The sequence below is a fragment of the Drosophila yakuba genome, chromosome 3L (assembly GCF_016746365.2).
Source record: "Drosophila yakuba strain Tai18E2 chromosome 3L, Prin_Dyak_Tai18E2_2.1, whole genome shotgun sequence".
NCBI lineage: Eukaryota > Metazoa > Arthropoda > Insecta > Diptera > Drosophilidae > Drosophila > Drosophila yakuba.
In genome coordinates, this window is record NC_052529.2 from 3,802,578 (window position 1) to 3,828,430 (window position 25,853).

The 25,853-nt window shown below is 47.0% G+C and overlaps 11 protein-coding genes and 2 non-coding genes across 13 annotated transcripts; 3 read left to right on the top strand and 10 right to left on the bottom strand.

Annotated features, from left to right (window-relative positions):
- The first annotated feature begins 252 nt into the window (after positions 1 to 252).
- On the top strand, positions 253 to 12,364 carry LOC6532778 (trafficking protein particle complex subunit 11). The gene is made up of 10 exons (XM_002093484.4): positions 253 to 1,122; positions 1,179 to 1,409; positions 1,468 to 1,905; positions 1,962 to 2,360; positions 2,423 to 2,857; positions 2,959 to 3,152; positions 10,295 to 10,803; positions 10,875 to 11,669; positions 11,731 to 11,925; positions 11,983 to 12,364. The coding sequence occupies exons 1-10, from the start codon at positions 383 to 385 to the stop codon at positions 12,007 to 12,009; spliced, it is 3,963 nt and encodes a 1,320-aa protein (XP_002093520.1). The 5' UTR covers positions 253 to 382; the 3' UTR covers positions 12,010 to 12,364.
- LOC6532779 (seminase) lies at positions 3,158 to 4,526 on the bottom strand. Its single transcript, XM_002093485.4, has one exon. It carries the CDS (start codon positions 4,005 to 4,007, stop codon positions 3,261 to 3,263), a length of 747 nt encoding a protein of 248 aa, XP_002093521.1. The 5' UTR covers positions 4,008 to 4,526; the 3' UTR covers positions 3,158 to 3,260.
- LOC6532780 (trypsin beta) lies at positions 4,520 to 5,453 on the bottom strand. The gene has a single exon (XM_002093486.4). The coding sequence runs from the start codon at positions 5,362 to 5,364 to the stop codon at positions 4,591 to 4,593; it is 774 nt and encodes a 257-aa protein (XP_002093522.1). The 5' UTR covers positions 5,365 to 5,453; the 3' UTR covers positions 4,520 to 4,590.
- LOC6532781 (trypsin) lies at positions 5,522 to 6,393 on the bottom strand. The gene has a single exon (XM_002093487.3). It carries the CDS (start codon positions 6,363 to 6,365, stop codon positions 5,580 to 5,582), a length of 786 nt encoding a protein of 261 aa, XP_002093523.1. The 5' UTR covers positions 6,366 to 6,393; the 3' UTR covers positions 5,522 to 5,579.
- LOC6532782 (trypsin alpha-3) lies at positions 6,446 to 7,744 on the bottom strand. Its single transcript, XM_002093488.3, has one exon. The coding sequence runs from the start codon at positions 7,269 to 7,271 to the stop codon at positions 6,495 to 6,497; it is 777 nt and encodes a 258-aa protein (XP_002093524.1). The 5' UTR covers positions 7,272 to 7,744; the 3' UTR covers positions 6,446 to 6,494.
- On the bottom strand, positions 7,920 to 9,021 carry LOC26536349 (trypsin delta). The gene has a single exon (XM_015194116.3). It carries the CDS (start codon positions 9,010 to 9,012, stop codon positions 8,014 to 8,016), a length of 999 nt encoding a protein of 332 aa, XP_015049602.1. The 5' UTR covers positions 9,013 to 9,021; the 3' UTR covers positions 7,920 to 8,013.
- Positions 9,144 to 10,261, bottom strand: LOC6532783 (trypsin alpha-3). Its single transcript, XM_015194117.3, has one exon. It carries the CDS (start codon positions 9,993 to 9,995, stop codon positions 9,156 to 9,158), a length of 840 nt encoding a protein of 279 aa, XP_015049603.1. The 5' UTR covers positions 9,996 to 10,261; the 3' UTR covers positions 9,144 to 9,155.
- On the bottom strand, positions 12,012 to 19,921 carry LOC6532785 (protein KIAA0100). The gene is made up of 10 exons (XM_039373484.2): positions 19,750 to 19,921; positions 19,543 to 19,669; positions 18,950 to 19,486; positions 18,619 to 18,894; positions 18,419 to 18,562; positions 16,305 to 18,358; positions 15,765 to 16,245; positions 14,664 to 15,702; positions 12,507 to 14,608; positions 12,012 to 12,444 (listed from the first exon to the last, which is right to left on the bottom strand). The coding sequence occupies exons 1-10, from the start codon at positions 19,800 to 19,802 to the stop codon at positions 12,373 to 12,375; spliced, it is 6,885 nt and encodes a 2,294-aa protein (XP_039229418.1). The 5' UTR covers positions 19,803 to 19,921; the 3' UTR covers positions 12,012 to 12,372.
- Positions 19,922 to 20,148: 227 nt separating this feature from the next.
- On the top strand, positions 20,149 to 21,920 carry LOC26536235 (putative neutral sphingomyelinase). The gene is made up of 2 exons (XM_015194118.2): positions 20,149 to 20,329; positions 20,419 to 21,920. Exons 1-2 carry the CDS (start codon positions 20,289 to 20,291, stop codon positions 21,701 to 21,703), a joined length of 1,326 nt encoding a protein of 441 aa, XP_015049604.1. The 5' UTR covers positions 20,149 to 20,288; the 3' UTR covers positions 21,704 to 21,920.
- A 285-nt stretch (positions 21,921 to 22,205) lies between these two features.
- On the bottom strand, positions 22,206 to 23,875 carry LOC6532786 (60S ribosomal protein L28). The gene is made up of 4 exons (XM_015194120.3): positions 23,827 to 23,875; positions 22,978 to 23,077; positions 22,561 to 22,803; positions 22,206 to 22,376 (listed from the first exon to the last, which is right to left on the bottom strand). The coding sequence occupies exons 2-4, from the start codon at positions 23,068 to 23,070 to the stop codon at positions 22,278 to 22,280; spliced, it is 435 nt and encodes a 144-aa protein (XP_015049606.1). The 5' UTR covers positions 23,071 to 23,077; positions 23,827 to 23,875; the 3' UTR covers positions 22,206 to 22,277.
- On the bottom strand, positions 23,143 to 23,217 carry LOC6532789. The gene has a single exon (XR_005561382.1). It is a non-coding gene; the product is annotated as a small nucleolar RNA CD11 (small nucleolar RNA).
- Positions 23,354 to 23,429, bottom strand: LOC6532790. The gene has a single exon (XR_005561383.1). It is a non-coding gene; the product is annotated as a small nucleolar RNA CD11 (small nucleolar RNA).
- A 528-nt stretch (positions 23,876 to 24,403) lies between the features above and the next one.
- LOC6532791 (eukaryotic translation initiation factor eIF1) lies at positions 24,404 to 25,772 on the top strand. The gene is made up of 4 exons (XM_039374822.2): positions 24,404 to 24,420; positions 24,481 to 24,532; positions 24,772 to 24,929; positions 25,387 to 25,772. Exons 2-4 carry the CDS (start codon positions 24,505 to 24,507, stop codon positions 25,531 to 25,533), a joined length of 333 nt encoding a protein of 110 aa, XP_039230756.1. The 5' UTR covers positions 24,404 to 24,420; positions 24,481 to 24,504; the 3' UTR covers positions 25,534 to 25,772.
- Positions 25,773 to 25,853: the final 81 nt, after the last annotated feature.

A 25,853-nucleotide genomic window follows, 5' to 3' on the forward strand; every position in this document is an offset into this window, starting at 1 on the left:
TGCATTAACATAAATGGAGTTTATTGAACATTTTTAAAATACAGGCCTTGTTAATACTAATATAATGATTCCTCTTCCTATGTAAGGATTTATTTTATATAAGTTAATAATTGCACAAAGATATCATGAATACAATCATTTGAACATGAATAGTTTATACATTACATGTATGTATTTTTACATTAAGCTAGTTATCTAGCTATTTGTAACCGTTATTGTAGGAGCATCGCACGGTCGCACTGAGTCACATAGCCTTTAAGCGAGACGGTCACACCTAGACGACGTAGCTGGAGAAGATCATCAATTGCAGCGCAGGAGAGGAGTGGCAGTTGGCGACGAAGAGATCGATCTCATCCAATTCTGAGCAGGAGCGGCCGGAACCATGACGATGGACACCACCGCCCTGCCGTCGGAGCTGCTAGTGACTCCGCAGCCGCTGGTTGGCTTCTGTGGGCTGGACACGGCCCGGGTGTCGGTGCACAAGGCCGTTTGGGAGGCGTTCAGCGGCAGTCTGCAGCGCAAGGCCGCCGACCGGGCTGCCGTGCAGTACAAGCTGCTACCACCCAACTATGAGTTTCCGGTGGCCAAGCCCAAGCGGGCCAACTACGAGTGGTACCACCCAAAGGGCATACTCAAGCGGAACTGGATGCTGAAGCACCTGCACGTCCTGCCCTCGGTGGTGGTGCTGTTCCAAGATATGGAGTGGAATGATCTGCAGTGGACGGAGAAGCAGGTGCAGTGTGCGGCAATTGTGCAGGCCCTAAAAAACGCCCTGCAAGAGAGAAATACACGGCTGTGCCTGGTGCTGCTGCAAAGAGCAGCACCGCTTCCACCTGGCGAAGATCTCCTGGCTGCAGAGCGAGCCGCCAGTCTGACAAACGCTTGTGGAATAACCAGCAAGATGCTGTTCATACTCCCCCATACAGAGCATCTCACAGGCTACGCCCTGCGTCTGGAGTCCGCCTTCTTGGATATGGCTCAGTCCTATTACGCCCTCATGTCTAAACGGATACGCAACCATCGGGATCAGCTAACGGCGGCTCACACATCGTTGAAGATCCGCCACCAGTTTAAATTGGGATTCGTGGCGGAGATGCGTCAAGATTTCAGCACCGGACAAAAGTATGTCCTTTTTAAGACTTTTCTTTTGCATTTATATAATATGTATTTCCTCGCAGGCACTATTTCCAAGCCTATGCCAATCTGGACGAGATACGCATCAATGACGGCAATTGCCTGGAGATTAAGACTCTGGCAGGATTTTTGAACTATAAGATCTGTCGGCTCATGTTTAAGCTAAAGACTCCGAGGGATGCCATTAACCAGTTTATTATTCATGTGGAGAAATACAAGTCTCGAGTCGGTTTCAAGGATCTGGCCTTTGAGCATCACGCCTGGTTAAGCACTCAGTAATGCCGACCCTTAGCACTCCTTTAGATATCCTAATTAACAAACATTTCATTGCAGACATTCCGTATTCGCTGAGCTGTTTTGCGAGGCCATCAAGAACGGACTGCCCGCCCTACAGACGCAACATCCTGGAATCTATTACCACAAAGCAGCTGAATATGTGATGAAGCGACGGGATGCAGCTCTGGAGGCCTATGCTGCGATTCAATCCTCTGCAGAAGCTACACCCACAACGATTCAGAATCCGTTGTCCCTGTACACAGAGTTTTTCGGAATCCGAGCGGTAAAGACGGGCGATTTGGTGGCCGAGCAACAAGCCAATATGCAGTTATGTGATCAGGAGCGCAGCTATAACCATTCAGCCGGAATCATAGCTCTGCTCAGCCAGGCCATGGCCCAGTTTAAAATTTACAAGTGCCTCAGGTTTCGAAAGAAACTAGCTGTCGACATGGCCGAGGAGTACCTGAAGAGCGGGGATCATGCCAAGGCTTTGACGTAAGATTGTTTTATGTGTACCGTTGCAAAAAAATTAATTGCATTTCTTTCCCAAGTTTGTATTCCTTAATGCTGCCCGATTATCGTCAAGAAAAGTGGTCCACGATATTCACTGATGTTTTGCTTAAAACACTTCGTTGTTCGTTGCTCTCGGGCTCTGTAGCTGACTACATTGCATGCAGCGTTGAAGCATTGTCTTTGCGTCATCAAGGCGAGCAGTCGGAGCGAATTCTGATATTGGAGAACCTTTGGCAGGTGTTTCAAGGCGTGCCACCCATGCCGAAAACTCAGTTAACGCCCGAGGCGCAGACGTTGTGGACCACTGCGCTGGCCAGCGTGAAATCGCCCATTCAAATTGATTTAGATAAGGTCAACGATGTAGTGGAAATGTGTGCCACATTTGAGCGGGTTCAGTTGAACAACGACGACTTGCTGCAGTTGCAACTGATAGTGCGGTAAGTTTAGTTTTCATTATAATATAAGAAATATGCAGTTACTTATTTGTTCTTCTGCTTAGTGTGCTCACGGATGTTCCATTGAGGATTCGCGGCTTCCATGTCATTCTTGCCGATGCGGGGAATCCCCACAACAGCTACAAACTGGAGGCACTCAAGTATTTCTGCTTTCCCAGCCTCACGCAGCTACGTGGCCAAAAGCAGCCGGATGAGGAGCAACTGGAGAATCAGCCATCGGAGCCCAAAAACTTTGAAAAGAATATGAGATTGGAGCCCGGCTCCTACTACCAGCTTTTCTGCAGCACCGAAGCACAGCAGTTCCACGAGAACACTCAACTGCGCATCGTCCGGCTGGAGGCCCACATGGGCACTGACCAGGTAGCCGCCCTACTCACGTGCAGCTCCAACTACTCACGGCAGCTGTTCCGACATCACACGCGCAGCCGCGATCTCGATGACAACGTGACGATCAATCCCATTTGCTACATTGCGCCCACGTAGGTCAAAGCGATTGGTAACGGAAACTGAGATTTATTTCCGGACAATTGCATGCAACCAGCGCATTTGATGCTCTACTAAACACGGTCCTCTATTCCAGTTTTCATTTGAACACGCAAACCAACCTTGGCCATGGACATGATAACGGTTCGAATGAGGAAAAGGAAGTTGTGGCTATAAAAATGCTGGTCAACGAGTACTATCCTGTTGTGACCACTGTCAGCAATCCATACAATGTCTATCTGCAGAATGTGGGCGTGCACATTAGTATTCCCGTGGGTGTCCGAAACAGTGGTGAGTAAGAGATAAAATGTAATGCTACTTATATTAGCGGAATATATTAAATTTCAATTTGATTGAGAAATCTAGTCATTAGAATTAAGTTAATTGTACTAGTTGGTTTCACATGCCCAAAGCCTTGTCGATAAAGCTCCTAACAGTCTTGACATTCGTGTAGACTCCCGGTGAACTTTTTCGTGCGCATCCAACGCCCCACGAGACAATTCCGCATAGTTGACCCTGATAGACGGCCGGTCCTCCGGAGTCGCCTTCGCAGGCATCCTTGACGCCCGGCACTGAGGCGCAAAACATGGTGTTTGTGATGGTTCCGCGCAGCTTATACTGACTCATGCAGGTCTTACGTGGAATGAGCGCCACATCCACGCTGCGCACCTGCATTGAAGCTGCCTTGTTACGCTCCGTGATTTGTCCCCAGCCGGAGACCTTGATGAGATCACCGGCCTTAAAGCTGGAATTGCACAGCTCAATGGTGCTCACTTTGGGACCGCTGATGGGAGCTTTTAGTTTCAAAACAGCCACATCCATTGCAAGGGTGCGGGTGTTGTAGGCCTTTGGGGTAAAAACCTTATCCACACCAATTCTTACACCCGTCTCCGTAAGACTCGTTGCCCCGGCGACGACTAACATACGAGAAGCGCCAACTCCCTTGACACAATGAGCAGCGGTGACAACATGCTGGGGGGTAACCAATGAACCGCCGCATATGAAGCGTCCACCGATGCGCAGGTTCACTAAGTACGGCACACTGGCAATATCCACCGGTACACCGCCCACAATCCGACTGTTTGCCTCGTTGCTGGCCGCCCAGCAAAGTGGGATCAGGTGGAGCACGAGCCATAGCGTCGCCATCAGCTCACTCCATCCCACGATATTTGCCGTATCCGGTAGCTGTAACTACCAACCGAGTTTCCAAATCGCTGGCCAGCTGCGAGTCGCTGTTCCGAGTCGAATCGCGCGGCTGTGTGCTCCGATTTATATGCCTCCTAGGAAACAATCATTACACAGCACACATATTATTTTATTGCGCAAATAATAATTATTTTAATAAACCATTTTGTGTGGCTTATCGCCGGATTCCATCAGCGTATTTGCCATGAGAAATTGAAGCCCAACAAAAAGTGCTGTGCAATGGGGCTTTATGTGGGTGATCTAGGCGCTTTTACCGACCTTCTGCCGTTCATTCAATCCCACAAATTAGTTGATTGAATAATTGTCGATTAAACTGTATTTTTAAAAGATCCTCGTGCCATTCTAGTTTCATTTCAATAGTATTGCTTTTAGCCCATTTCCGATCATGAAACCCAAATTAATAAGGAAACCATTTGTCAAGGTCTAATAGTTTTCGAAATAATAAGATTCAAAACAGTCGGATCAAAATGTAATTAGATGATTAATACAAATTCCAACTCAACAAGCACATTCCATAACAATTCTAGTTGCCAATCCTGCGTAGAGTTTGTTCTATAAAGTCATGCACCCTTCCGCTAGCCACATTGGTGTAAACACCTGGAAAAGCAGGTCTGGCGCAGCCGAATCCCCACGAGACAATGCCACAAACCTGACCGCGGTAGACCAAAGGACCTCCGGAATCTCCGGAGCAGGAATCGCGAATACCGCGCACAGCAGCACATAGCATAGAATCGCTTAATTGGCCATATCCGGAATATGAGAGCTTACATTCCGCTCCTGGAAGCACGCGCACCATGGCAGTGCGGACCTGCTCGGCAGGCTGCCGGTTGTTCTCGCGGGTCACTCCCCAACCACTGATCCTGGCATACGAATTACCCTCCGGCGGATTGCGACAAGGACTTATGGTGGTGACTTGACCGGGGATTAGGAAAACGGCCTCCTGCAGCGCCAACAAAGCAACGTCCATGTCAAAGTTGGTGGCAGAGTAGCTGGGCGATGTGTGGAACATAGCAACATTGCGAACCACTGGAGCGTCTTCGTCCAAACGACTGGCGCCGGCGTGGATCGTGTAGTCATCCGGTTGGGAGCCATAAACACAATGCGCTGCACTTAGGACTACTCTGGTGGAGATTAGGGATCCACCGCAGATAAAGTTACCACTCTGCCGCAGGTAAACCAGGTACGGAACCTCCGAAATAGTTGTCTCCTTGCCGCCCACAATGCGCGTCTGGCTGGATGAGCTGGGAAATACGAGTGCCAAAAGGCAGAGCCACCAGAGCAACCACAGGCCAACCATGGCGTGTCCAGACTGACAGCTACTGTGTATAGTGCTCTCTAGTATGCAAAGTGATAATGATGCTGTTATTGGCTCGCACCTGCTCCGGAAATTGGACTAATGAGACTATTATTTGGCATTCGGAAAGAGCTCTCAATTGCAATACCGCTGCATGGAATAACTGCCTTATTAACTATTTATTGGGTTAAAGGTTAAACCAAATGATTGCTTGATCTTTAGCAATGTCGCTCGATGAAGCTCTTCAGCCAGTACGTAATCGCTGGACTGCTGAGGCGGGTGTAGACGCCTGGATAGCCCCTGCCACATCCGTAGCCCCAGGATACTATGCCCACGGAGTGACCAGCGTGGATTGTAGGTCCGCCGGAGTCGCCTTGACAGGCATCCCTCGCGTTTTCACCTAGTGCACAAAACATGTTGGTCGTCACTTTCTGCTGTCCTGATCCCATCGATTGGATGCACTCCCTCTGCGAGATGAGCCTAACATTGGCCACCTGCAAGCACTGGTTCCAATTGTGACCCTGCTCGTTGATCGCTCCCCAACCGAGAACCGTGAGATTGGAATGCGGTGGCAGGTCATTGAAGTCGATCTTCACCAGACTCGCATTGCCGGCGATGTCAAAGGGACGACTCAATCGGATCACCGCCACATCGGAGTCCAATCCGCGTTGATGGCAGTAGTTTGGTGCTACACCGACATACCAGGCCGAACGCACATGCTCTGGCGGCGTCTCATCGCCAAGGCACTGCTGTTGGGCATGTACGGTCAAATCCCGGAGCTGTTGATGTCGTCCCTCCAGGCAATGAGCCGCTGTGAGAACACAGCTGGGCGAGATTATGACGCCACCGCAACGGAACTTGCCACCGCGTCGAAGATTCACCAGGAAGGAATGGTCTACCACCGACGCTGACTCTCCTCCGAAGATTTTACCCTGACGAAGAGTGAAGAGGGTGCTGCTCTCCAGTTGATAGAGCAGTGCTAGTCCAATAAGAAGTCTTAACATGGTCTACGAAAGTGTAAGCCTGGAAGCAAGTTTATATTTATATTATTACTTCCCGCATTCCCCAGTTAATTGGCTTCAGATAAACTTGAACTATTTATTGACCCTTAAAGCTAAGACTTAAGATTACACTCAGGAATGCTCTTCCACGACGCGCAGAAACCAATCCCGGATCACAGGCACACTGGTGTAAACGCCAGGCAAAGCGGAGGCACATCCATACCCAAAGGATACGATCCCCGCCAGCTGGCCGCGATACACCAAAGGTCCGCCCGAGTCGCCATCACAGGAATCCTTCTTGTACGGCTTGGCGGCGCAAACCATGGAGCGGGTAATGCGATGGATCCCTTTGAATGCAGAGACGCAGGAGGCGCGTGACCACATGGGCACCAGGACACTGTGCACCCGCTCGGCAGTCTTTGTCGCATCGGCAGTTAGGTAACCCCAACCCGAGACCTTGACCAAAACGCGAGCTGGAACGGATTGTGATGCCAACGATATGGTCTCTATGTTAGCGCCGGTCATATCAGAACTCAAGCGCAAGGCAGCCACATCCATATTGAGGGTTTTGCTATTGAAATCCGGACGAACCGCCATGTAGTCCACAGTGCGAATGACGGCATATGGACCAGCCTGATTGGAGGCACCACCATAGATCTTGAAGTCATCTTTGTTCTTATTGTAAACACAATGAGCCGCAGTGATAACCCAACGGGGCTTAACCAGTGATCCGCCACACAGCTCCTCGGATGTGGTGACCTGTACGAGATACTTCTCCTGCTTGATGCTGGACACATGACCACCAATGATGCGGGGCTGTATCTCCACGCTGTCGGGATGTGCGTCCGAAGCTGTAGGGAAACCCAAAATCTGAACAAGGAACAGCGAAGTCAGACACCGGGCAATCATTGTGGTTATCCAACTATTCCGTTATGGAGCTGAAACTTGATTATTTATTATGTAAATCCGGGCGGAACAAGACTTTAACATTTGCACAATTGTTCAATCAAACATCTTTGCTGGGAAGTTTAATTAACTCGCAATCAAAGATATTAAAACGGAAACGCTCACACTCAAGATTTGTATTTGAACGCCTCGATCTCAGAAACTATAAAGCTGAGTAACGGGTATCTGATAGTCGAGGGTGATCTCTAGTGTTTATTAAAGAATCCTATGGTTTTCATAAACAGCATATTCAGAATAATGTTTACCTTATAAATGTACAAATATTTTCGACATCTGTCTTAAGGTGTTTTTAATCATGGAGATCTGATATTTATGAGCCAATTATTATTAATAACAATTTTTAGATAGAGAGTTCAACTGTTTGCATTGCATTTATATAAGGAAGCTGTTTATCTATTCTGCAAAACCCACTTATTGACATCAGAGTGTTTATTTCCAATGTCTTCATATCTTTCTATTGGTTAAATATATGAATTTATAAGCGAGGCTAACGTTTCCTATGTCAAGATATATCTGTTGATCAGGTGGGCCTTCCTCGGTTATATAATCTATTTTTAAATACCATATTGCAAAAAGTAATGAAAGATCGTGTTTAATTAACAAACATTTATTAAGTGGCAACTAGCTTTCAACGACCTTAAGATCTAGGTTAGTTCGAAACTTGTATCGCTTTAGCTTGCGATCCTCAATTGTTGGCCATGACTTTTGTAGCCCACTGGCGGATCGCAGACACGGCTGTGTAAACGCCTGGATAGCCGGCTCTGGCGCAACCATAACCAAAGGACACGATGCCCAGGAGCGTGTTGTTCCTGGTCACTGGGCCGCCGGAATCTCCGCTGCACGAATCCTTGCCGGCAGCGCGGGCACAGAGCATGTACTTGGTGATGGTAGCCTGACCGCGGTACTCCTTCCGGCACTTCTGCTGCCTGACCACCCTTACCTGTGCGGTCTGCAGCGTCTTGGATGCCGTGGTGCCACCTTCCTTGGTCACACCCCATCCTGCAATGCGTACCCTTGCACCGGCCTTGGGTCGATAGCTGCCCATGGAAATGGTTGCGATATTTGTGCCCGTCAGGGTTTGGTTCAGCTTGAGCAAAGCGGCATCCATGTTCATTTTCTTCGTGGTGAATTTGGGCGCCACGTGAATGGAAGTCACGGCGCGAGTGACGCCATCACTGCCATCCAAAGTGGTGGTTCCAGCGCGCACCGTGAAGTCGGAGGCACTGTATCCCTTGACACAATGGGCGGCAGTTAGAATCCATTGTTTTTCGACGATAGAACCACCGCACAGATTCGAGCCTCGACGCAACTGGACAATGTAGGGCGTGGTGGAAATGGTGGTGCTGGTGCCACCCACAATCCTGGACTGAATCTTGGACGATGTGGCGGCCTTTTTGTTTTGGTTAACCCCCTTCGCGTTGAGTTTCCTCCCAGCAGCTTGGTTGCGATTGCTTCTGTTTCCGGTTCCGTTTTTTCTGCCCGCCAACTTCTTTGCTCCGTTGGCTTTTCTCAGTCTCCTGTTTCTCCTTTGCTTGTTGGTTGCCACGGCTTCACCCAGTTGGGTGAGCTCGGCCAAGAGCAGCATGCCCAGAATAAGATACTCCCAGCGCCAAAGCATCTCGCTGTGAACTGTTGTGGTTATGACCTTGCCCCGGCTTTTATGGCCGGATATTCGGCAAAACATCGACAAATCACCTGAGCAAACAGCACAGCACGGGTCACAATGGCAGGCATTGCCACTTCAATGGCATTCCAGCTCCAGGTGACGTCAACGATCAGGGTTAACTAATCTAATACTGATTAATACAGCGATGAATCTAGGCGGAGCTAGCAGTAGCTGTGCATATTATCCGCTATCCAGTCGGACAGGTAGCTCACATCGGAGTATACTCCGGGACTATCTCTGGCGGCACACCGATTTGCCCTGCCCCACGACACGACGCCCACAAGGAACCCATGTGAATTGACCACTGGACCGCCCGAGTCCGCGGCACATGCATCCTTTAAGCCCGGCACGGAGGCACAGAACATGCTGGCCGTGATGTTCCGGTAGCCACGATACAAATCCCGACACTCCCGTTGCGGCATCACTTGCACATGGACACTGTGCAGCTGATTGGGCAGCGACGTGGAGCTCGAGTCGGTTAATCCCCAGCCGGATACCCGGACAAAAGATCCGGAGCGCGGAGACCGCACGGCCAAGGAGATGGGCTTGGCAATGGAGGCTTGAAACGGTTGCTGAAGCTGCAGGAGAGCCACGTCGTAGTCCAATGTGGTGCGGCTGTAGGCCGATGGCAGCAGTATTTTCCTCACATAGCGAGAGTTACGCATATCACTCAGAAAGGTAACCCCGCCACGAACCACAAAATCCGATGGCTTGCCATCTTTAAGGCAGTGGGCGGCGGTCAAGACGCAGTGTGGAGTGACCAGGGAACCGCCGCACTCGAAGTTCCCACGTCGCCGGATGTTAACCACGTGCGGCTGGTTCCACACACCGCTCGGATGGCCACCCACAATACGTGGGTTACGGCTTAGCGATGGCAGCTCCTCTGCCGCATACTCCGGAATCCAAGTCATCCAAAACATCAGCGGCAGCAGCATACCTTGCATCTCGATATCGACTCGTCTGTAATGTGAACTTCGGGTGACTAGAACGACGAAATGCATAGCAGAATCATTTATAGAGCTGAGCAATACTGACCTTTCTCAACGAGAAACCACTTACAAAAACACCTGTTCTTCGATGTTTACACACGGCAATGAACTTGGTGTGGTATGGGGGCTACTACGAGGAAGTAGAGAGAACTGTTCCCACTCGATGCCGTTTGCTTTGGGTTTGGGAAATGGATAACGAACGGTGGGAACACATTTACTCTCATTGTGTTGGGAGTTCCGACTATAAGATAAGATATATATAAAATATATGATATTCATATTCAATTAACTTTTTTTTTTTATACTTCAAGTATTCCTCACCACGGACATCTCACCGGGACGCCAAAAGCTGCACTCCCAGATCCAAATAGACGTGGGCGAGCTGTCCGCCCACGGGAGCAACACGGCCACCTTCTATATCTTCAGTCTGACTGAGGCGGAGATCAAGCTGCAACAGAGGTTAAGCTACACTTTGGATGTTGATCGCGGACCAGGAGGAGTTGGCACCAATGCCCGGGTGAGCACAGCTCCGAACAGCTCGGAATCTACGCCCGATCACGAGGTGAAGAGTGTGGTCCAGAGCGTGGCTGCCATTTCGCCGGTGCAGATCGAGTATCTGGATGAGACGCGATTGAGAAAGTCACGAGAGGATACGCTCACTGTGCGATGCTATGGCGACTTTAAGTTCACCGCACGCTTCTACACGATGGATAGGAAGCCGTTGAACCAGGTGTATCGTGGCGAGAACTTTTTGCTCAGAGCCAACACCGAAGTGGTGGCCGTGGACGATGTGGAGATACTAGACAGCTTCTTTATATGTGTAAGCGTACTTTAGAATATTTAAAATACAATAAGGTCATAAGGTCATTGCCAAATATCGTTATCTTGCAGGATCACAACCTAGTGCAATCAAACTACAGCTTTAAGCAAAAGAAATACACCAACAAGTACAGCGCCGGTGAGCAACTGGAAAGCGTGATAGTCCTCCGGACGAATGCCACTCTGCGTGACTGGACGACTGCCCGAGATCTCGATCACCGCGGCAAATTGGAGGGCAAGGCGGTAGCTAGTAAGTTTATCAGGCCCGCACTTAAACCCGCCCCAGAGGAGCCCCAAGCTTCCACACCGCCAGCCGGAATAAGTGCCTATATGAGCAAGAGTCTGGTGACCAAGATACCCACCACCATGACCATCATAAACAGCAATTCGGCTGTGTCCAATGCACTGCAGGTGGCCAATGCTGGGGTGATGAGCAACTCGATGCAGTCGGATGATGTCAATGTGGCTGAGGAAGCAATAAATACCCAAGAGGGAATCAAAACCACTAGGCTCATATACAACAAGGCTTTGGAAGCTGTCCAGGGCACGGGACACTGCCGCGGCTTTATCAAGGGTATCTACACGTTGGAGGGTAATCCCACTACAGTGCCCACCTTTGGAGTGTTCTGCATTCGCTGGCGACGGGTCAATGGCAAGGAGGAGAACGAATCCAAGTTTGTGATCCGTGGCTTAGACATTGCAGAGCCACCGCTGAATATCTACTGCACCATCGAGGAGAAGATGTTCGTGAAAATGCCCATGGCCTTTAAGGTGGTGCTGAAGAATCCCACGACGCATGTGCTTCACCTGATAGCCAACCTCAGTATCAGCAAGACGGATAACTTCATATGCTCGGGTCACAAGCAGGTTGGTCTTGTTTATGATAACTCCTTTTGTCTTTCCCAAATTAACGCGTTTATCGTTCCAGCTGGACATATCCATAATGGCCTACGAGGAAAAGGAACTGGTCTACAACCTGTATCCACTGCAAGTGGGCTGGCAAGAGTTACCAGTGCTGAGTCTGGAGTACAATACCAAGGCCGATCCGCAGAAGAAAGACAGCCAGAATGCCTTGCTCGATGAGTTGGTGCAGCGTGCACTGCCCAAACGAGTCTTTGTGCTGGTAAGTGGTCACATATGTACAAATCTATTCCGATTCTAATTTATTTCAATCCCCCAGCCACCTCTGAAGCAACAGAACAAGTAGGATTGATACTGATATAATGCCGCTTTAGTTTAAGTGTTTTAAAGTTTACAAATATCACTGGTGTGTAAAAATTAACTACGCCTACTCCCTCTTTATTGCTAACAACAAACATACATACATAAATAGCTATATTTAGAGAGTTACATAGCGTAATACTTGAGAGTGTGTGTGATTGTATTGTATAATGTATTGTTAAACGGGCCAAGACGCACTCGACATTATTGTTAGTTGATTACGGCGTTTTAGATAAGCAGTGCTAAGTCCTGGTCAGTACCGCAAGTTGCACATATTTTCGTACATCCTTTGAACGTACAGTAATTAATAAATAAAGCATACAAATATCGTTGAAAGAGCACAAACATTTCAATCATTTCCAGATCTTTTTCCGCTCGAGGCAAACTTGAACACACCCCTTTTCTGGGTACGGTTTTCATTCTGCAAATACACAAATCATTGAGTTATACTTCTTCATTATCTTCGGGATTGAGTAAACTTACCAATAAGCGATTTCCGAACAACATCACAGCCTTATCCTCTGCTTCTTGCGGGGTCGCTCGTTCGCCTGCGGACAAAATCGGTTGGCGCTGATGGATATGTAACTTCTGTTTGATGGCCTGCGAGAATATCACCCGCCGGCTCACCGACTTCATGGCCAGAAGCAAATCCAGCCAGGTCCATGTAACATTGTGATACTCCAGCGTTGGTATGACTAGTGAGTAGTCTGTGATGTCCTCTAGATTCTTCTCCTTGTTACCCTTGTAGCTGACGCGCACAGGCACTTCGGGAATCTTGATGTAGATAAACAGCTTGTTTTTCTCAGCGCGCTCCTTCATCTTCTCCACGTCATCTTTTTCGATCTTTACATAGAACTCCGAGTCTTTAGCACCTTTCTTTCCCTTGCCCGAGCGTTTGGTCGACGAAGATGTCGATGACTTGGCCTGTAAATTCGTTGTGGACGCCGAACTCGTTGAGGCGTTGTCATCCAGCTCGTCACTAACCTCCGTTTCGGAGGCATCGCGGTCCGGGAAACAGAACTTCAGCATGGTGCTGTAAAATTTTTTCGTAATGGCAATTGTAATCGGAGCCACATTAATCTCGAAATGCTCCTTCACGGATATGCCGCCCACTGGAGCTTTTTCACGGCAGAAAATACGTAGCACCCGCTTGTGGGTGTCAACGGGCATGTCTTTCTGGATTTCAGTGGCCAGCAAAACATCGCGATAGATTTCTCGTGGCAGAAGATTCTCCATGCGTATGTTGCCCAGCTCCAGCAGATGCTCCACCGAATCGTCACTCTTTGACTTCTTGGTGTATAGAAAAGCACTAAGTACCAGATCCGCTATGCCAATCTGTCCATCCGTTTCAGTAAGCCGCCACTGGGCACGCTTGAAGCAGATCTCATTGGTCCGCACCATCGTCACCGACTCGTCGGAGCGCACGTTCGATATCTTGCTGAGCTGTGATAACTGTGTTTCCTTATAGCATAGCAACATCATGTCCAGGTCCTCGCTAAACGTGTTCAGCTCCTCCTTGCTCTCCCGTATCATCTGCTGGACGTGGTCGTACTCTTGACGCAGCTCCAGTGAGTCGCCATCTTCAATCCGCTCTTTGCTGATCATGTGTGTATCCTTTTCCAGCGAACGAATCTTCATCAGTAGACTCCGGATTACCGTCTGTTTCTGCTGGATGGGTCGCTTTTGATCCTCCGTCGAGTGCAGCTGAAGCTGGAAGCGCATCCTTGTGAGCTTCTCTGCCGCCTGCTTTCGCTGTGGTTCGACGTAGAGCAATAGATTGTTGACAATATCCAGGATCATGGCGTACTGCAGCGAGTTGGTGCATACATCCAGGTCGTGATGCATAAGTGTGAAGGCATCTACGGGATCGTCTTGTTTTTCCCATGGCGATAGCAATTCCTCTGAAGGAGGTGGCGGCACCTCCGTAATGCTATTTGGATCGATGGCATCGCCGTAGCTCACATAAAAGAACTCGCACTTACACTTGGACACAATGCGCTGCAACTGGACGGGTTGTGCCCCACCTGAATTGTCGCTCAAAAAAGCTCCAACCGTCTCTGAAACTACACCGCCCACACTGCGCCCACTGCCCACCAAATGTGATATGTCCGGCAGGTTATTGATCACAGTCTCGTCCTTGTCCTGAATGTTGTCCACCGTCAGCCACATGATCTCCTTCTCCAACAGGGAATTATTATCGCCCGCGCTAACTGTTGCATAGTACTGCATGCACTCCAACAATCCCTTCCAAGTGGTTTTCGAGATCAACGAGCGCTCGCGCCAAACTGGACGATGTTCCCGCTGCAAAATTTCAGCCTTGGCAGCACTGATAATTACATAGCCAGACGTCTCACAGCCCTTAAGCAGTACTTGCGAGTTCACCAGACTGATGGACCAGTTCTCGTGGATTATATCCTGGGCGGAACATGCCTGCAAGCCCTGAAGCTGCAGTTCCCTGGACTGAGTGCTATGATCATCACTATACACATTGAATTTGTGGTCCGCCTCTGCGATGAGCTGCTGCAGCATGGCTGTGGCATGAATCTGAGCGGGTGCTTTTTTCAGCGATGCATTTGGGTTGGAAACTAGAAAAAAGGTTTTTAAAACAGAAAACTTAAAAGTTATCCTAACGCAACTCACTTGGCAAAACCTCGCTGTTGGTGCTAGACAAGGTAATGGTGCTGTCACTTCGCTTATGTTTCAAAACAGCAGAGTTGGGGCCTTCCTTGCGATAGCTCTTTACCGCCTCCGTGGACAAATTGTTTTTCAGTTTCTGTGACTTCATGAACGAATCAAAAAGAGCAAAAGCCACATCTCGATTGCTCTTTGTCCAGGCACCTTTGAGGTCATAGACTACCAACTTATGCGTAGGCGTTGTGGACTGCGCTTTGACATCCTCTTCCGTGCTTGTAGCCGTTGTGGGTATCAGTGCCTCGCGTCCATAGGAAACCTTGGCCACACTTAGGAAGTAGAATCTCACGATTTTGAAGGCATCTGCTGCACTGGCCAAGTTCTCAGAGCTGCTGTCCATCTTCTCGGTGAGAATGCTCTTAAGCCAGATCTCTGCGTCGTTGAGCTCGCAGTTCATGTAGATCGTTGACCAATCCGCTCGTGGCCGATGGATGAGCCCATCGTCAATGGGATTCAGGGTTAGCGAGTGCTCAGAACTGAAAGACACTCGCCGACCGTTTAACTGGAATCCCTTTTGGAGGGCGTGGGACATCCAGTAAAGCACTTGAAACTTATGTAAGCACATCTGCAGGTTCGCTTTCTTGTAGTGCCGACTAAGGGGCTTCTTTCGCGGTCTCACATTGTTAAAGACCGGACCTCGACGCGTGGGCCGCGTCACACCTGATAGAATAAGTTGCAGACTCTCAAACCATCGCAACGTGCTGCCGTATAGCACCAGGCTGGGTATGTCGACTTCCAAATCTTCACCCGCCTTAGGCTTAGTCTCGAATGATACCCAAATGTTGAGATTAAGTGAGCGGAAGGCGCGGAAGGAGTCGTGGACTTGATTACTGGAGTACTCTGGCAGCTTGTCTGGGGCACAGGGCATCACAGCATGGTGGTCGTTGGGATTAGCCAAGCACACCCATTTCAGCTTAATCGTCAACTTAAGATTGGGAAAATGGAGCAAGCGACAATCATCGTAGCGGGACGCAGTTCGTACAGTGACCTAAAGGAAAAGCATATTTTAATTGGTACAATAAACTTTAAAATAATAAGCATTATGCTTACATTAAGTTCTCCTTTAAACATAATCTTGGCATTTGTCAGCACAATCCCGCAATTGTTCCAGGTCAACTCCATTTCCTCCGTCGTGTTATACGGATCGAGCGAGGCGTGCAGAAGTATTGTAAATTGCTTGGCTATCAAAGTCAACCGACCGTGTAAAAGCAATCGCAGCTTATCCCAAAATGGCAAAGGCGGTGAGGGATCTTTTGAGGGAGCCGATATCTTCTCAAAACTTAGATTGCACTGGGCCATTACGGGTTCCCAGCACGCTCCAAAAGCGTAGCTACAGCTCTCCAGTTCGCAATCAAAATCATGGTAGAATTTTAGCGAGGGCATGCTGCGCTGAATCACATCAGTACCAAAGGGTTCGCCCACGTCGATGAACACATCGCGTTTGGCTCGCTTGGAGCCCATTTGCTCGGCTCCACAAAGGTTTCCGTACAGTCGCATGCTTTTTACGCAGAACATTGGCTGCGGGAAATCCCTGAAAATGTAATGAAATGTTTATAAATATTAAATCCATATCCATAATAATCCACCCACCTCAGCATAAACTTCCATTCAGTGCAGCTGATGTTGACACCGCGGCACCAAAGTGTAGAGAACTCCAGACCCTCCTCCGGCCAAGGACTCTCGTGATCAATCTCGCGCATAATACGCGTCACATTATCGTACCCGTGGATGGAGGTGTCCGCCATTGCCATTATATTCACGTCCGTCATGATCCACGCCAGCAGTCGGGTACGTACTGGGCCACTTTCTCGTATCTTCTTTGATCGCTGAATGTAGATCTCTGAGTTCTTCTTTACCAGGTTCGCATAGAGACTCTCGATAGTTCCAGATGGCAGTAACAGACGTTCTGAGCGGAGTTCGCCTATCTTCTTGTCAAAGAGCGCTTTGCGCTTTAAGCTCTCCAAGTATTCATCCACTAGAAGAACATAGTTATCACGAAGTTTTACCTCAAAGGGATCGTCGCTAATTTCCAGCAGAAACTCCTTAATTTTAATAACCAAATCACAGGGTAGTGGTGAGTCAACAGTAAAGGGTTTCTTCTTGTAGTTGTGAACCATTTTTAGCCATTTGAAGTGGGATGTGCACTCTCCGTTGACCGCGTTATAAAAGTCGTGGTCATACGGGAAAATGGCTTTGAAGGACCCAATTGTGGTGACCCACACTTTGTTGGAGGCCAGCTGAAAACCAGGAAAGTTTTGTCTTTCTTGGGTGAGCACCTCGAGACGTGGAACTGATTGTAGATCCAGCTCTTTCACAGTAAATATATGCTGATTATCGATCTTGACGAACACATTCTCCGCATAAATGATGCACCGTTCCTTTTGGCTGAAGAAGAGGCTCTCCACAAAGATCTGAATTGAGTGGCGATCAGAAAACTTTATTTCGAAGATGGTGCTACGTTCTGCAGACAACTCCACTATGAGTCCTCCTTTAGGAGTGGTTTTCTTAACAGACGAAGCAGGAATAGCCAGCTCGGTCTTCAAGTCTTGCATATCGCGCACTAAGGTTAACAGGTGCATGTGCAAATTAGAGTTCCACGTGGCCTCCATGTTGCCGGGTATGTAAATGGACAACTTGCCCAGTGTCCCCTCAACTTGCTCATGTTCCAGTCGTATCATTTTGCAAGTGGCAAAAACGTCCGAGAAGTCGGTGAGGCAAAGCGAAGAAGCCGTCATTGAGCGCATTATGGCCATTTGAAACTCTTCAAGCTTTAGGGTGGTTAGGCTTTGAGACCGCGATAAATTCAGCTCTGAGAAACTGAGCAGCGAATAAACATTGTGATGATTGACAAAATAAGCCGTAATATCCTTGATCTTAACAGACACGCGCAGTGAGGTAGATGGCGGTGCTGGCGGCACGGACAATGTAAGGCCTGCATTCGGTCTAGTCTGAGATTGTCCCGACATACTCTTTGGTTTTATTCCCCGGTACTGCCGAAGGCACTCCATTGACTTGACCACAAATTCCGCCAGCTGCATGCTGTATTCCGTGCGGAAAGTGTGCACTGATATGTCCAATTTAGTGGTGTTTGCATAGGAACAGAGCTTGACCAAGCTCACTCCGAGGAAAAACGGTGAGCCAGGGGAATGAGTCTTCTTGAGGTTGTTGGTGTCGTTAATGGAGTTGCCGAGATTTGACCACAGAGTTTCCACCATGAGTTCCATACTCCATTGTCGCTGATTCAACAACAAATTGAGGAACTTGTTTTCATAGAGATTACTTCGTTTTTCCTCGATCTGTTCCAACAGGAATCTCGTGTGACTCACACTCATGGCAATATGCTCATCTTCCAGTTTCATAAGAAGTGAGACATTAAACAGTTCTGCGCAGCCTTTAACAACAATTCTCTGCATAATCCACTCGAGAACGCCGCCCTCCCGTCGCTGATTCGCCCGAAGATTACTCTGCACAGCTGTGTCCAGATCCAAGTGATCCGGCAGGGACTTCTGCTTTTGTATTAACAGCGGGCTCGATCGCTGGCGGGCCAGAAAATTGTTGTTGACAAAGTCGTAGATCTCACTGTGATTATATATGATTTGGAATGTCTTCAGTTTCACATACAAATTGAATATGTCTTTTTCCAGCTGAAAGGTATAGTATTATAGAATTTCATAAATTAATTGGACCATAATGTCTTTACTTACCACAGAGTCTATGGTAAATTGTTCCACAAAGAGAAGCTTTTCATATTTGGTGTCAATGTCTAAATGATGAAAGCCCAATTTCGCAAGCATTGATGGTAACAACGTCTTTTCATCTGTGACTTTCGAGTTAAACTTTCCCGAGATCTATGTAGAAACCAATAAGTATTATCGATTAAATCATAGTGGTGGTATTAACCTACTTGAAACGACTGCAGTTTGGCACTAAAATCGTTTTGTGAGTTTTCTTTGACGGCCGAAAATGTGGCTGCCTTAATGCTAAAGTTAAAGTTCTTTGGTATAATGGGCGCCAGCTTCTCGTAGTTGTCATTGTCGTAGGACCTCTTCGAGGGCGCTAGGGCTTGTGTGGAGCGTCGCGATTGCTGACCGGTCGATGTCCTTCGCTTGGCCTCACTAAGGAACTCGTACAGTCCGCCGTGGATGACGGATTTGGCATTGTTGATCACCAGACTAAGGGTCTGCAAACGGATATTAATGAAAAATATGCCTTGCAGACGCAAGTATGTCACCTACATCCATAGACAGAGGGCCTTGGGCAAAAAGCGATGCATCCAGGGTCATGTCGAAGCTGACCTCCCCCAGGCAAGGCCGAATCTTGTTCAGATTCTCCAGCGATTGACGTCGAGAGCTGCAGTGCCTCAGCATCTTGGCTTGGGCTTCGCTCAGCGCTGCATTGACCAACAGCACACGAGCATTCTGCACGATACTCCCGTCCAAATGAAGCTCCTTTGCCGTGGCATGGATAAACCATCCCGGATCAAAGTCATTGTTCATCAGCACCACTGAAATGTTGTTCACGTGCACTGCCATGAACTGGGCAAAGGTGATAATGCTCGCCGGCACCTTAGTTTCCCGGAAGTCTGGCACACCCTTCGCCTCCGAGGGTTTGCCCTCCGACGTCTGTGTTCGCCGGAGCTCGTAGGTGTCCTGGGTGTCATCCTGTCGACTGTGAATGTCTTTGTTGATGCGAATGTCGCGGATGTAAATGGAGAGCAGCTTGGTCACCTCGGTGGTGAAGAAACTGCTGCGCAGGCACACCTCCTCGATTTGCTGTAAAAATGGGAGTGTTTATCGCATGGAAACCAGAGTTCGAAGGTTATCCATACCACCGAGAATCCACTCTTGCTGATGTGCACATTCTTCAGGGACAAATAGGGCAGCGAAATGCGGCCGATCCGCACTTTGACCCGAAACCTCTTGACCAAATACCAACTAATGCCCGTGGGCAAGACCCTAAAATGGAAAGTGATTAATTTTTAATGTTTATAACGATGATGGTTCAATTATGGGGCTCCAGACCAGCCGAAACTTACCAATAAACGATGATGAAGAGCGCCAGGCAGAATAAGAGCAGCTGTAGCATCATGATGGTGCCTAAATACCATAGTGTCCCAACATTTATGTTGTGTTATTAATGTTTTTAAATGTTTTGACTAAATACTGAACAATTTACTAGTTGCGGCAATAGAGTGACCAATGCTTCAAATTCAAAAATACCACAATAAGCTATCAGTTTTAAATATGTTTAACCCTTGCTAGACAAGTTAATTAGCAATAGGCCTACAATAAGATTAACTAAATTTCCAACATTTTGAAAAAGGAAATGCATTCTAAATTGAAAATGTGGAATGAAAATAAATGCCTACGAGGTCATAGACGATTATGACTTGTCGCAACCACAAAGCTCATCAGAGGGTTAAGACTTTATTAAATTTTGGCTTTCCCCAGACGGTCACACTGTGGCTTTATATCTTTTGAAAATAACAAAATCAAAAAGTTATCTTATCGCTGCTCCCGCGCCCGTTATTCCATTGTAAGCATGCGAACGTAAAACCCGGCCAAAGAAGTCGCTATGTTGCTGCTAGAGCTGAACATTCTGACCCTGAATATATGGTGAGACAGGCATCTCCTTCTACGGCTGCTGGAGCACCACTTGCCTTGTCACCGATCTGTGGAGACTAATCACATGTGTGCAATTTCAGGGGCATTCCGTATGTGTCGAGTGATCGCGGACCCCGCATCGATGCCATCTGCAAGGAGCTGGCCAGCGGGAAATATGACATCGTTTCCTTGCAGGAGGTGTGGGCGCAACAGGACAGCGAGCAACTGCAGAAGGGCACGGAGGCGGTCCTGCCCCACAGCCACTATTTCCATAGCGGCGTAATGGGCGCCGGTCTGCTGGTGCTCTCCAAGTACCCCATACTGGGCACTTTGTTTCATGCGTGGTCCGTGAATGGCTACTTCCACCGTATTCAGCATGCGGATTGGTTCGGCGGCAAGGGTGTGGGTCTGTGCCGCATACTTGTCGGCGGGCAGATGGTGCACCTGTACAATGCCCACCTGCACGCGGAGTACGACAATGCCAACGACGAGTACAAGACGCATCGCGTCATCCAGGCCTTTGACACTGCTCAATTTATTGAGGCCACCAGGGGGAACTCTGCCTTGCAGATCCTGGCTGGTGACCTGAATGCCCAGCCACAGGACATCTCATACAAGGTGCTGCTCTACACCTCCAAGATGCTCGACAGCTGCGCCTCGGACTCTTTTCGGACCAACGAATGTGAACACAACTCGTACACATCAAAGCAAGCACGGGAGAGAAATCCCCAAGGCATCCGCATCGATCACATATTTGTGCGTGGTGGCGATCATGTCAATGCTGAGATAGCGGAGTACACACTGCCTTTTCCGGAGCGAGTGCCCGGCGAGAAGTTCAGCTTCTCCGACCACGAGGCAGTGATGGCCAAGCTGAAGTTATTCAAGCTGGCACCTAGAACTGAGGAGCCAGTGGCCACGATAGAGGTGAACTGCCAGGTGGAGGAGGGTGAAAGCTGTGCGGTGAGAGAACTAGGAGCAGGCGATGCTCAGACAGGAGAGGACGATCAGTCACAGCAGCAGCCGGAGATCCAATGCAACGGAAGCTCCACTTCCATCCAATCCATGCCCGCCGCCAGAACTGCTGCCCTTCACGAAGCTCTGGCCTTGTGCGATGCTTCCCTGCTTCAGTTGAACACTGATCGAATACTGTACTACAGCGCCGCCACCTTCCTGTTCGTCCTCCTGGTCCTGCTGGTGGAGTTCACCGCCCCCGTGGGCATGCGCACCATCTTTCTGCTGCTCAAGTTCATCGTGTTTGGCGTAATTCTGTTCTGCCTGTTTATGGGCTCCATCTGGAACTATATGGAACGAAATGGAGTGCTGCAAGGCAAGAAGTCGATGGAGGTGATGCTGCACCATGCCCAGAAGTACGAGTACTTCTACTGAAGTTGTGGGTAGTAGCCAAGCTCAATGCGCATTTAAAATCCATGTATAGCGTAGTGTAAGCAGCGATGTATGTTTGACTAGAGTTTATATAACTCTTACTTGATCTTTTACGTCATGTAATCTTCAATGCAATTCCATGGTCTCTTTATTTGTAAAGTCATCCATATCCCAGAAATTATGTTTCAATAAAAGTGAGAATCATTTAGGAACACAAAAATTTATGTTAACCTTTTCTATCAACAAATATTTACAGAACTCATTAAAATTATCAGAATTCACTACTTAAAATCCTAGTTTGGCATTTAATAAGTAGTTAAATCTTTCACATTCCAAATTGTTCAGATAATATAGTGGGTCAGTGACCTCATTCGAGGTTATAGAAGAATGATCCAAATGCGACATTAGTTAAGCTAATCATAAATATATCGCCTCAAAGTATGCAGTACTTCGTTGCGACCCTTTACCGGACAAGTGAACACAGAAACAGAAATTTTCATTAATATTAGGGTGTTTTTAACATTTTTTCTTTATTCTCGAGTAGAAAACAGCTCCGCATAATCCCATCTGGTACAGTTTATTCGGGCTTCTTTCCCTTAGCAAGCTCGGCCTTCTTTCCCTTCACGGGGGCGGGCTTCTGGGAGCGCAGGACAGCAGAAGCGCGGCGGAGGGCAGCCTGTAAACACAAGTAAATTTATTAGAATAAATCCAACACAGAAGTACGATAATATATTGTGGTTGAGAGCCTCAGACAAGGTTATCAACACGATCATTCTGCGATCTTGGTTGTAGCAAATTAAAAAAGATCATCATAACAAGACCCAAAACAGTTGTCCCTAGACTTTGAGCCACTTATTCACCTGTGTCAGGTCCTTGCGGTACTTGGAGCCGATGAGCAGGTTCTTCAGCTTCTTCAGGGAACGGCGGGGACCGGCCTTGAAGTCAACACGCACGGTGTTCTTGGCGGGACGCTGGGCATACTTGCCCTTCTTCAGCACGGCGGTGAAGCCCTTCTTGTCGGCGGCTGGCACAACTCCCAGGGTCTTCTTGTGCACGATGCCGCTGTAGCGGTACGAGCTCACGCTAGCCAAGTTGTTTGGCTCCTGGAAAGGATTTGACAGTCAGTAAAATGTGCTTGGACTATTCAACTAGTGATGCAGCCAACTTTTATCAGATTAAAATTACTATCATGTTGTATTCAAATATCATTGTGAAAGTTATAAGTTGGAAACATCATTTAAACGTGGTGAACAGTTTTCATTGTCACATTTACTTACTGTGCTGAAGGGCTTCTTAACATCGCGCTTCTTCAACAAGAAGGCGTTGTTGTTGCGAATGATCAACCAATTGAGGTGCGAAGAGGTTGCCATCTCACGTCTGTAATAGAAATTAAAAAACTCATTAGAAAATACTCTGGAAAAAGTCATATTAAATATTTTTTGAGGGTATTTCAGTTTTGGGTGATGAATATAGTCTTCAAGAACTCTTCTGCTAAATCAATCCTCATTAAAATAAAAAAATGTGATTTCGAATACATTTTATATGCTTACCTTTACAGAAAATTAATAAATTAGCCATTCCAGAGGTGAACATGGAAGAAAAAGAAATTCTTTGTTAGATTATGTTGTTTCTGCATAAAAAAAACGAGATCTTTAGATATATTCAGTCTTGGGTGATGAATATAGTCTTCAAGAACTCTTCTGCTCAATCATTCATCATAGAATGAATATATCACGCATTTTAAAACCACACGTGTTCTTACCTTTATTGAAAAGATCCATGTTAATAAAAAAAACAGGAAAACAGCAGAAAAATGAGCATGTAAAGAAAGAAAAAACCGATATTAAATGGGGTATTGATCAACGCCACGTTAGCTTAGTAATATATACTATTTGATTAAGTCCATCATGGGTTCGCTACAAATTAATTCACATTTTTATTCACTATTTGCCCGCTGCGTTGCACGTGAGGGTAAAACTCAATTTACCTCCGAAGTTCAGCGGGCCGGCAGCCAAATTGAAGAAAACACGTGGGGCAGCCATTGTACCTCAACACTTGCGGAGCGTTTAGGAGGCTGAAGGAACGCTAGAACTTAACCAAATCGAGAACAAACGCAAAATGCCCACCTTTTCTCGTTGAAATACAAGAAGGAAAGAAATATGGCAGCCCGACATAGCGCGAAGTTGGCTGCGATTGTCGAAAACACAGGGTTGCACTCTGAGTTGCGCGAGTTGGCAGGGCAACTATCGAAAAAAATTTCATGCGCTACACCAAAACAAAAATTATTTAAAATTGTTATGATTTGCTTCTTTAAAACTACTTTAAATCCATATGACATGAATTTAATTTTTATTAGTTAAATTTTTTAATTATTCATTTTTATAAAAAGTCATATAGCTTGCTGCTATTCTGTAACATTTTGTCATATATTTTTACGCTATAAGCCCAAACCACTCTGTTATTTAATTGTTGTTGGAAAAAAATACCCAACGGCGCCAGAATTGGAACGCATATTTCCAGTTAATACTTATTAATTCCCGTATGCCTTAATAAATAAAAATTATTATTATTAAAAAAACTTATTAATTAAGGTTTGTAAATATACAATCGATGCTGGCGGGCGTTGCCAATCTTGTGAACACTCGATAGTATCGATTAGAAATCGATTTTTTTCCAGCTCTAGTCTACTTGTCAGACACATTTCCGAAAAAACTCACTTAGTAAAACGTTAAATTAAAGTTCGAATATCAACAAATCATTTCAAAAAGTTTTTGTTTTAGGCTGTGGTTTGTTTTTATTGTCGTATGTCCATCCAGAATTTAAACACTCGTGGTAAGTGAAGGCTAAATGAGACACTTTTCCCCGACTCCTACACATGTACATAAAAATGGCCGCCCTGCTCGTCATCATCACGCACACAGACACACACAGACGCACATAAGCGCATTCTGGGGCAAAAGTAAAACACGCTGCTAGGGTGTGATTACATGCCTTACAACATGCGTTTTACATCTTGCATGCATTGAGTTCCTCGATAGTCGCAATAACCAAACCATTTTTCACCTTTTCAGACCCCTTTGCTGATGCAATCAAGGGCAATGATGATGATATTCAAGACGGGCTAGTGCACATAAGAATCCAGCAGAGGAACGGTCGCAAGACGCTAACCACTGTCCAGGGCCTGTCCGCGGAGTATGACTTGAAGAAGATAGTCCGCTCCTGCAAGAAGGTGGGTTTACCCAAGCGTTTTGTTATCAGGAATATCCATCAACGGTCGAAGCAAGATATGACCACGCGTTCGTTCTACTTGCTAATCCTGTAAAATCTGTTTACTTCCCCTAAAGTACATATACCAAATTTACCCCTAATCTATTGATTTCGATGGTCGGTATAGAAGTTTAAACATCCCTTACTAGTAGTTTATACATCCATAAGAATTTTTCCATCTTGAAAGAAAGATTAAGGGATTTTAATTCGATTTCATTGCTATAGGAAGAATTTCATTGCACCAAATCCCAGTTTTTTTGCATTATTTTTTCTATTTGAGATTGCGGTAGGCTTTAGAAGAAAATTATTGATTTCTATTTGGTCGACAGTCAAGTTTCACAGGTTGCAGACAACATTGATTGCTTTGACAGTTGTGGATTTGGTTGAACAACACTAATAATTATTTTATCTATTCCCAGGAATTCGCATGCAATGGCACTGTAATCGAGCACCCAGAGTATGGTGAGGTCCTGCAGCTCCAGGGCGATCAGCGTGAGAACATCTGCCAATGGTTGACGAAGGTGGGTCTAGCTAAGCCGGATCAGCTGAAGGTGCACGGCTTCTAAGCGGACGAACGAACAAACCGTGTGAATCTTCATACTACTCTTTCATTCTTAAGCTCTACATCAACACCCAAAAACTTGGAAAAGTTCTTTGTTCCGATTTATTCAAACACTCTTGATAGAACATAAACATACAAAAGCAATAGACCATTAACTGAGAACAATGTTATAAATAAAATTAAATGTTCAATTTAAATAAACGAATGTGTGCGGGCGCTGTCGTAGCATAATGGGACGAAAAAGTTACCTTTTTTTGTTTCGAATTGGTTTGTCTGTCGCTGAAATGCTCGCAGAAAGCATTATGCAATAAATACAATTTAGTT